The sequence below is a fragment of the Muscardinus avellanarius genome, assembly GCF_963383645.1.
Source record: "Muscardinus avellanarius genome assembly, chromosome: 9".
Classification (NCBI taxonomy): domain Eukaryota; kingdom Metazoa; phylum Chordata; class Mammalia; order Rodentia; family Gliridae; genus Muscardinus; species Muscardinus avellanarius.
This window is the reverse complement of record NC_137795.1, coordinates 89,783,161-89,793,092: the sequence shown is the minus strand read 5'-3', so window position 1 is coordinate 89,793,092 and position 9,932 is coordinate 89,783,161. Positions and strand designations below refer to the sequence as shown.

Here is a 9,932-nt window from a genome sequence, read left to right as displayed (position 1 = left end):
TATTTTGAGAGGGTCTCACTAAGTTGCGGAAGGCTTCACTAAGTAGTTGAGGCTGGCCGCGAACCCGCAATTCTCCTATCACAGCCTCCCAAGTACTGGGGTTGTCCCGGCTCTAAAAAGGGTTTTAAAGTATTGGGAGGGCCAGTACGTGTAAATTACTTGAAGACTACTTTGGGTCCTTTACTCCTGTTTAATTTGGAGGGATATCGCTCTAAAAGAAAATCCCTTTTCAACATAAATATGCTAGCTCATGAAGGAGGTGAATCCTAAACACTACAGCCATCCTTGAGCCTTCTAGGAAGCCCAGGAGGAAGCCGGCTCTGAGGGTAAGCCGAGGGCGGCCACAAGTTGCCTGGAGAGGCGGATCTTAACCGACCAGAACGGAAGTGCCGGGGCCTCGAGCCCGCGGGGAAGGGACTCGGCGGCGGACCAACATGGCGGCGCCCAGCGAGGGGCAGACGTTCGCCTCGGGTGTGGAAAAGACTTGGGGTCCCGTCGTTCGTTCCCCAGAAGGGACGCCCCAGAAAGTCCGGCAGCTGATAGACGAGGGGATTGCCCCCGAGGAGGGAGGTGCAGAAGCGTGAGTTCTGGAGTTGACCTGGGTCCGGCAGTGGAAGAACGGCGAGGGCGTGGGGAGCTTGGCCTGGAGCGTTGGCGGGTGGTACCCGGGCTCCCCTCGGTCGGCAGCTTGGTCGGCGGGTATGAATTTTGGGAATCTGAAAGACACCGGAGTGACTCTGATCGGCTTAGATCTTCTCGGGATGTACCTGATTCCGCACTAGGGACAGAGTCTGAGAGGGAAGAGGACCGTTAACTGAATGAGTGCCTCTGACTTCACTTTTTTTTTTGGGGGGGGGGTTAAGCTTTTTTTTTTGTGCCGTAGAACCCTCCGACAGTCTGGTGAAGTTTATAAACTCCGTTTCCAAAAAAAAAATAGTTTTTAGTTCGTAATACAAATATTATGGGATTATAAGTAAGACCAATTATGTTGGAATGCAGTTGTCAAGTAAAAAAGGTTTGCGATGAGACGTCTTTTATTAAAGACTTAAACAATATCTATTATATGCACTATCAACCATAATTTTGACATGACGGACATAGATGGTATATTGAAATATAACCAACACCAATAATGTAAGAAAGTACTTCCATTGGCAACAACTGTTTCTGAGCTATTACTCCCAGCCCTTTTTTTGTTTTAATCTATGAGTTTATGAATTTATTTATTTATTTTGTGGTACTTGGGGTTGAACCCAGGGGCATTCTACCTCTGAGCTATATACCCAGCCCTGTTTTATTTTTTATTTTGTTTGTTTGTTTGTTTCTTGGTGGTACTGGGGTTCCTGGAAACCCTTCTACCTCCGGGTTACACTCCCAGACCTATTTTTTATATTTTTATTTGGAAACAGGGTCTCTTAAGCCAGCGCGTCTGGCTTCGAACCTGCCCGCGATCTTCCTGTCTCCGCCTCCCAAGCGCGGGAATTACAAGCGTGCGCCACCACGCCTGGCTATTTTTTATTTTGAAATAGGATCTCACTGTTGCTGACAGCCTCACCAAGTTACTGAAGCTGTCTTCAAACTTACCATCCTCCTTTCTCAGCCTACCAAGTACTGGGATTACAGGTGTCTACCTCCACGCCTGGCATAGGTACTGTTTATACCGTGTGTATGTGTGTTAACACACTTCATAATTGAAGGAAATGCTGTATTTTAGAGGTTAGTGAAATAAATGTCATCTTATTCCTGTCTTCTGCCTTTTTTTTTTTTTCGTGTATGTGACCACTGAACTATACTACTATACTCCCAGCTCCCTCCTTCCCTCCCTCCCTTCCTTCCCTCTGTTCATCCATCTGTCCTTGGAATCCAGGGGCATTCTATGCAGCTGGCCCTATTTTGTGTGTGTGTGGTACTAGGGATTGAATCCAAGGACATTCTACTTCTGAGCTACACTATTTATTTACTTTTTTTTTTTTTTTGGTGGTACTGAGAGTGGAATGCAGACCTATTTTATATTTTATTTGGAAACAGGGCCTCACTAAGTTGCTGAGAGCCTCATTAAGTAGCTGAGGCTGGCTTCAAACCTACACAATCCTTATGTCTCAGCTTCCCAAGCACGGTGATTATAAGCTTGTGCTACCACACCCAGCTATTATTTTTTGTTTTGATACAGAGTCTCACTGGATTACTGAGACTCTTGCAAATTTGCTGAGGCTGGCCTTGAACTTGTGATTCTCCTGTCTCAGCCTCCCAAGTACTGGAATTACAAACATACACTACCATTCCTCATCATTTTTAAAATTCTGAAACAAGTTCTCACTAAGTTACAGAGGCTAGCCTCGAGCCTACAATTCTCTTGTCTCAGTTTCCAAAGAACTGGGATCATAGGTGCATGCCACCAGGCCTGGCTTTATTTTTTATTTTGAAAATATCAGCCGGGCATGGTGGTGCACACTTGTAATCCCAGCATTCAGGAGGCTGAGACTGGAGGATCACAATTCACGGACAGCCTCGGCTACTTAGTGAGGCCCTCTGCAACTTAATGAGCTTAGTGAGACCCTGTTTCAAAATAAAGAATACAAACGAGAGGAGGGGGTATAGCTTGGAGGTAGAATCCCCCTGGATTCTATCCCCAGAACTGCAAAAAAAAAAAAAAAAAAAAAGAGGAAATAAAATGTCTTCCTAAATTACATTACTCTGGCCTTGAACCTCTGATCTCCTGTATCAGCCTCTGGGCTTAGTTGATTTTTTTGGAATTAATTGGTATATCAGGTAGCAATATCAAAGGTTTGGGTTTTTTTTTTTTGCTGTTAAAAAAGCTGAATTTTGCTGGGCGTGGTGGTGCACGCTTGTAGTCCCTGCGCTTGGGAGGCAGAGACAAGAGGATCGCCCAGATTTGAAGCCTGCCATGCTGGCTTAAGAGACCCTGTCTCCCCCCCCCCAAAAAAAAAAAAAGTATAAAAAATAGGTACTGGGAGTGTAGAAAGGTTTCCAGGAACCCCAGTACCACCAAAAAAAAAAAAAAAAGCTGAATTTTGCCGGGCCTAGTGGTGCACACTTGTAATCCTAGTACTTGTTGGGGCAGGAGGCTGAGACAAGAGGAACATGGTTTGTGGCCAGCCTTAGCTACTTAGTGAGGCCCTCCACAACTTAGACCCTGTTTCAAAATAAAGAATAAAAAAAGCCAGGTGTGGTGGTGCACACTTGTAATCCTTGCGCTTGGGAGGCTGAGACAGGTGGATCGTGCAGGTTCAAAGCCATCCTCAGCTGGCTTAAGAGACTTTGTTTCCAAATAAAAAATATAAAATAGGTCTGGGAGTGTAGCCCAGAGGTAGAAGGCCCCTGGGTTCCATCCCCAGTACCACCAAAAAAAAAAAAAGAATAAAAAATAAGGCTGGGGGTGTAGCTCAAGAGGTAGAATGCCCCTGGATTCCATCCCAGTGACTGACACACACACACACACACACACACACACACACACACACACACACACAAAGCTGAATTTCTGAACCGGTTCAAATTATATGGTAAAATACCTTGAGTCTTATTTTGTGATTACTAACAAAATAATTTTGAGGCCTTGAGTCTTACTTTGTGATTACTAACATTTTTCCAAATACCGTTGGAGAACACAGTAAGCTAGAAGAATAGTTTGCTGGTGTTAGCAAAGCCCTGTAGAGGTAGAAATTAAAACTTAAATATAGCTAATCTATAAAGAGTTTTGATTGCCAAGTTGAAGAATTTGAATTCTATTTAGGAAGTATTATAAAACCATTAAAAAAAATTAGCAGAAGCTAGGCATGGTGGCACAGGCTTATAATCCTAGCATTTGGGAAGCTGAGACAGGAGGATCCCGGTTTGCTGCTAGCCTCAACTATTTAGTGAGGCCCTTTGCAACTCAGTGAGACCTTGTTTCAAAGTAAAGAATAAAAAATAGGGCTGGGGGTATAGCATGGAGGTAGAATATCCTTGGGTTCCATCCCAAATACCACAATTTAAAAAAAAAATTAGCAGAATGATATGTTTGAAATGTTTTTTGTTTTGTTTTGGGTTTTTTGTGGTGCTGGGGATTAAACCCAAGGGCATTCTACCTCTGAGTTACACCCCCACCTTGATTTTTTCTTTTTCTTCTTCTTTTTTTTTGGCAGTACCTGGGGTGGAACCCAGAGGCATTCTACCTCCAAGCTACATCCCCAGCCCTACTTTTTATTTTTAATTTTGAAACAGGGTCTCACTGACTTGCAAAGGGCCTAAGTGGCTGAGGCTGTCTGTGAACTGCGATCCTGTTTCAGTCTCCCAAATGCTGGGGTTATAAGTGTGTGTCTGGTTCTTTAATATTTTATTCTTTTTTTGGTGTGTGTGTGGGTCTAAGGATGGAACCCAGGGGCATTTAGCCTCCAAGCTACTCCCCTGCCCTATTTTTTATTCTTTATTTTGAAACAGGGTCTCACTAAGTTGCAGAGGGCCTCACTAAGTAGCTGAGGCTGTCCATGAACTGCGATCCTTCAGTCTCAGCCTCCCGAATGCTAGGATTACAAGCATGCGCCACCACATCCGGCTTTATTCTTCATTTTGAAGCAGAGTCTCACTAAGTTGCAGAGGGCCTCACTAAGTAGCTGAGGCTGTCCATGAACCCAGATCCTCTTGTCTCAGCCTCCCAAGTATTGAGATTATAAGCATGCACTACCACACCTGGCTTATTTGATGTTTTTGAAAAAGGATCTTAGCCGGGCGTGGTGGCACATGCTTGTAATCCAGTACTTGGGAGGCTGAGACAGGAGGATCACAGGTTCAAAGCCAGCCTCAGCAGCTTAGTGAGACCCTGTTTCCAAATAAAATATGAAAATAGGTCTGGTGGTATAACCCAGAGGTAGAAGGTCCCTGGGTTCCACCCCCAGTACCAAAAAAAAAAAAAAAAAAAGAAGAAACAGGATCTTACCAGGTTGCTGAGAGTCTGGGTCCATTGCTGAGGCTGTCTTCAAACCTGCAGTCTTCCTGTGTCAGCCTCCCACATGCTGGCATTACAAGCATGGATCACCGTGCCCAGCCTTAAATGATTTTTTGGAAGCTAAAATTCAGTGTTGTCTAGCTATACCACTCCTGGGTATCTTTCCAAAGGGACTGAAATTAAAAAAAAAAAATCATAGTAATACGTGCATATCCATGTTTATAAGAGCACAATTCACAATAGCCAAATTACAGAACTCACCTAGATGTCTGTCAACAGATGAATGGGTACAAATTTATGGAATGTACAATGGAATTCTGCTTAGCAATAAAGAAGAACAGAATCATGCCATGTTTAGGAAAATGGATGGACCTGGAGACTGTTATGCTAAGAGAGATTAGTCAGTTACAGAAAGTGAGGGTCATACGTTTTCTCTCATACCAGAGGGACTCCAGGTAATGGGGAGAAACTTCAGTGGAGCCAGGGCAGCGGTACAGAGGAAGGTAGAGGAGGGGGATTAGAAGTCACTTCTATTGCTGGGCGTGGTGGCGCACGCTGGCAATCCCCGCGCTTGTGAGGCGGAGACAGAGACCCTGTTTCCAAATAAAAATATAAAATAGGTCTGGGAGTGTAGCCCAAGGTAGAAGCGTTTCCAAGAACTCCAGTACCACTAAAAAAAAAAGAAAGAAAAAGAAAAGAAATCACTTCTATCAATATTATATACTTAAGTGAGAATACCAGTGTCAACCTCAATACCCTGTATGGGGAAGGAGAGGACTGGGGAGAGACCAGAGAAAGCCGATCAAATGTTATGTGTATATATGTCACCATCACTATGAACTACATTATGATGTGAGACTATAATGCACCAATAAAAGTAATTAATTTTTTAAAAATCCAGTGTTAGTATGATTAATGTTATAGTGTATGGGGAAGCCAGATACAAAACATTTAAGCAAAATGGCACCGTGAAAGAATTAACCGGTTCTGCACTTTATTGTAGGAGGGACACACCTGCCGCATTCCAGTCAGTGAATGGGTCACCCCAAGCTGACCAACCTCCTTTGGAATCTACAAGCAAAGAAGCCTTCTTTAACAGAGTAGAAACCTTTTCCATATCCTTTTTTGGTTCATGTAAGTTAATGCTTTTTACCAGTTCCTGGAATTGTTATTCCTCCAGTTACTCTGTTTTAACTGAAGAATCAAATTTGGTAAGAACTTTAATGGGAAAATTAGCATCACAATATGTTATTAGTCAAAAGAGACATTTGAGATTATCCAGCTTGTTTTTATAGAAGGAAAATGAAGTGCCTAAAAGAAAGAATAATAACTAATACTTGAGCCAGGCATGGTGGCGCACACTTGTAATCCCAGCATTTGGGAGGCTGAAACCAAAGGATCAATGTTTGCGGACAGCCTCAGCTACTTAGTGCGGTCCTCTGCAACTCAGTGAGACCCAGTTTCAAAATAAAGAGTAAAAAATAAGACGGGTTGTAGCTCGGAGGTCAAACGCCCCTGGGTTCCATCCCCAGACCACACACACACAAAAAAAATACTTGTAGATTTTGTGTTTTCACATATATTATCATATATTCTCTTTAAACCTATGAAAATAGGTGGTGTTATGATTATTATACTTACTTTGCAGAAGGGGAAACTTTTATAACAGTAGATTACATAATGTGCCAAAGACAGCCTGCTAGCAAATGGCAGAGCCAGGACTATAGTAGTCAAATTTCTAATATTTTTAGACTGTATTGCTTACTGTATTCTCTCTCTTTCAGGATCTTCCTTTGTGTATTGGTTCTCTGTTGTTGCATAAAGAATTGCCCTGAACTTAGTGGCTTAAAACAACAAACATCTCACAATTTCTGTTGGACAGTGATCCAGGCAAGGCTTAGTTGAGTTCCTGGCCCAGGTTCTTTCATGGGGTACAATCAGGGTGACCTGGTACACAGTCATCTCAAGGTTCAGCTAGGAAGTGATCCACTTCTGAGCTACACCCCTGCCCTATTTTTTATTCTTTATTTTGAAACAGGGTCTCACTAAGTTGTGGAGGGCCTCACTAAGTAGCTAAGGCTATCTGCGAACTGTGATCCTCTGGTCTCAGCCTTCCTAATGCTGGGATTACAAGCGTGCACCACTGCGCCCGGCTCTTATTTTTTATTTTAAATAGGATCTTGCTAGGTCATTGACAGTGTTACTACTTACTAAGGCTGTCCTCCAATCTGTGATCCTCCTGTCTCAGCCTCCTAAATACTGGAATTACAGGTATGTGCTGTCATGCCCAGCAGGGCCTATTTCAAAATAAAAAATAAAAAAGGATAGCTCCGGGCGTGGTGGCACACACTTGTAATTCCTGCGCTTGGGAGGCGGAGATAGGAGGATCGCGCAGGTTCGAAGCCAGCCTCGTTGGCTTAAGAGACCCTGTTTCCAAATAAAATATAAAATAGGTCTGGGAGTGTAACCCGGAGGCAGAAGGGTTCCATCTCTAGTACCACCAAAGAAAAAGAAAAAAAAATTTTTTTTAATTTAAAAAAATTAAAAAGGATGAAGGTATATTTCAGAGGTAGAATGTCCCTAGGATAAATCCCTGTACTTCCCCACTTCTAAGGTGCAGCAAATCAGGCCTAATGTATACTGCCGTCAGAATTAGTAACCCCCATTTATTTTCCACCACAAGTGGCAGATTCTCCCCTGGATTCTTACAAAAAATAAAATGAAATGGCAAGTATTTGCATATAATTTATGTAGACTCTCCATTATACTTACTTTCTTATTTATTTATGGCACTGCGGATGAAACCCAGAGGCATTCTACCTCCAAGCTATGCCCCCAGCCCAATTTCTTTTCTTTTTCTTTTCTTTTCTTTTCTTTTTTCTTTCTTTCTTTTTTTTTTTTTTTTTTTTTGGTGTACTGTAGTTCCTGGAAACCCTTCTACCTCCGGGCTGCCTACACTCCCAGACCTATTTTATGCTTTTTTTTACTTTGGAAACAGGGTCTCAAGCCAGCGCGGCTGGCTTCAAACCTGCGAGATCTTCCTGTCTCCGCCTCCCAAGTGGGATAACAAGCGTGCGCCACCACACCCGGCCCAAATTTATTTCTGTATTTGGAAACAAGGTCTCACTAGATTGTTGAAAGCCTTGCTGAATTGCTAAGGCTGGCTTTGAACTTGTGATCTTCCTGTCTCATCCTCTCAAGTACTAGGATTACAAGCATGGGACACCATGCCTGACTTAATTATTTATTTTGGATACTGAAGGTTGGACCCAGGAGCATTCTACCTTTGAGCTACAAAGCCTCCATCCCTAATTTATTCATTTATTTTTTAATTAATTAATTAATTAATTAATTTAGTGGTACTGGGGTTCCTGGAAGCCCTTCGGCCTCCAGGCTACACTCCCAGCCCTATTTTTTATATATTTTTTTGAAACAGGGTCTCTTACGCCAGCACGGCTGGCTTTGAACCTGTGCGATCCTCCTGTCTCAGCCTCCCAAATACCGGGATTACAAGTGTGCGCCACCACACCAGCTTATTCTTTATTTTGAAATAGGTTCTCACTAAGTTTCTGGGGGCCTCACTAAGTAGCTGAGGCAGACTGTGAACCCATGATCCTCCTGTTTCAGCCTTTCAAGTACTGGGATTACAAGGGTACCCCACCACACCCAGATTGTGTGTGTGTGTGTGTGTGTGTGTGTGTGTGTGTGTGTGTGTGTGTGTGTGTACTGGGGATGGAACCCAGGGACCTTCTACCTCAGGGCTACATTCTCAGACCTATTTTATATTTTATTTGGAAACAGGGTCTCACTAGGTTGCTGAGTACCTCATTAGTAGCTGAGGATGGCTTTGAATCTGTGCGATCCTCCTGTTTTAGCCTCCCAAGCGCAGGGATTACAGATATGTGCCACCATGCCTATTTCACCCAGATCATTTTTGTTATTTATTTTGAGACAGTCTCACTAAGTTGCCCAGCCTGTCCTCCAATTTACAATCCTCTTGTCTTAGTTTCCCAAATACTGGGATTACAGGCCTGGCCCTCATGCCTGGCTAGGCCAATTGCTTTAGAGAGTAGATCTCAGTTTACAGTTGTCTGACATTTCCTTGTTATTTGTGTGTTTGTGGTTCTAGGGATGGAACTCAAGGGCATTCTACCTTTGAGCTACACCCCCAGCCCTATTTTTATTTTTTATTTTTTGGTGGTACTGCGGGTGGAACCCAGGGGCTTTTTCTACCTCCAGGTTATACTCCCAGACCTATTTTATACTTTATTTGGAAACAGGGTCTCACTAAGTTGCTGAGAGCCTCATTAAGTTGCCAAGACTGACTTAGAACCTGCCATCCTCTTGTCTCAGCCTCCCAAGTACTAGTATTACAGGGGTGTTCCACTGCACCTGGCTCTAATAAAATGCTACTGACTTTATTCACAGAAGCATAGATTCATGATTTCCTTTTTTGTGCAGTGGGTGATGATCTGTTACTATCATTATATATTTTCATGTTCTACTTGTCTCTTGTTTAGTCAGTGGATCCCCTTCAGATTGGCTTCTGTGTCCTTTCGATTTGTCCCCATAATTCTCTGGCCACTTTATTGCTTTCTAGTCTGAGAAATTCTAGGCTCATCTTGTAGTTTTCTTATCCCATCCCCACAATCAGCCATTTCCTCAAGGAACCTTATTTTTGTCAGTGGAAAATATTATTTAAAAGCCCAAACCTATCTGGGGGTTGGTGGTGCACACTTGTAATCCCAGCATTTGGGAGGCTGAGACTTGAGGATCACAGTTCGCGGACAGCCTCAGCTACTTAGTGAGGCCCTCCGCAACTCAGTGGGACCCTGTTTCAAAATAAAGAATAGGCCGGGCATGGTGGCTCACGCTTGTAATCTCCGCACTTGGGAGGCAGAGGCAGGAGGATCGCACAGGTTCGAAGCCAGTCGCACTGGCTTAAGAGACCCTGTTTCCAAATAAAAATATATTTTAAAAAATAGGT

At 43.3% G+C, this 9,932-nt stretch overlaps 1 protein-coding gene across 3 annotated transcripts in view; it reads left to right on the top strand.

Moving 5' to 3' along the window:
• Positions 1 to 434: 434 nt before the first annotated feature.
• The window catches only part of ZC3HC1 (zinc finger C3HC-type containing 1), a gene marked incomplete at both ends in the record, with an annotated part of 44,618 nt that continues 35,120 nt past the window's right edge, over positions 435 to 9,932 (top strand). For all 3 annotated transcript variants that reach the window (XM_080701067.1, XM_080701068.1, XM_080701066.1), the window contains 2 exons: positions 435 to 580; positions 5,949 to 6,060. In XM_080701067.1, the coding sequence (XP_080557193.1) occupies positions 435 to 580; positions 5,949 to 6,060 (258 nt within the window). The remainder of the gene's footprint in view (positions 581 to 5,948; positions 6,061 to 9,932) is intronic.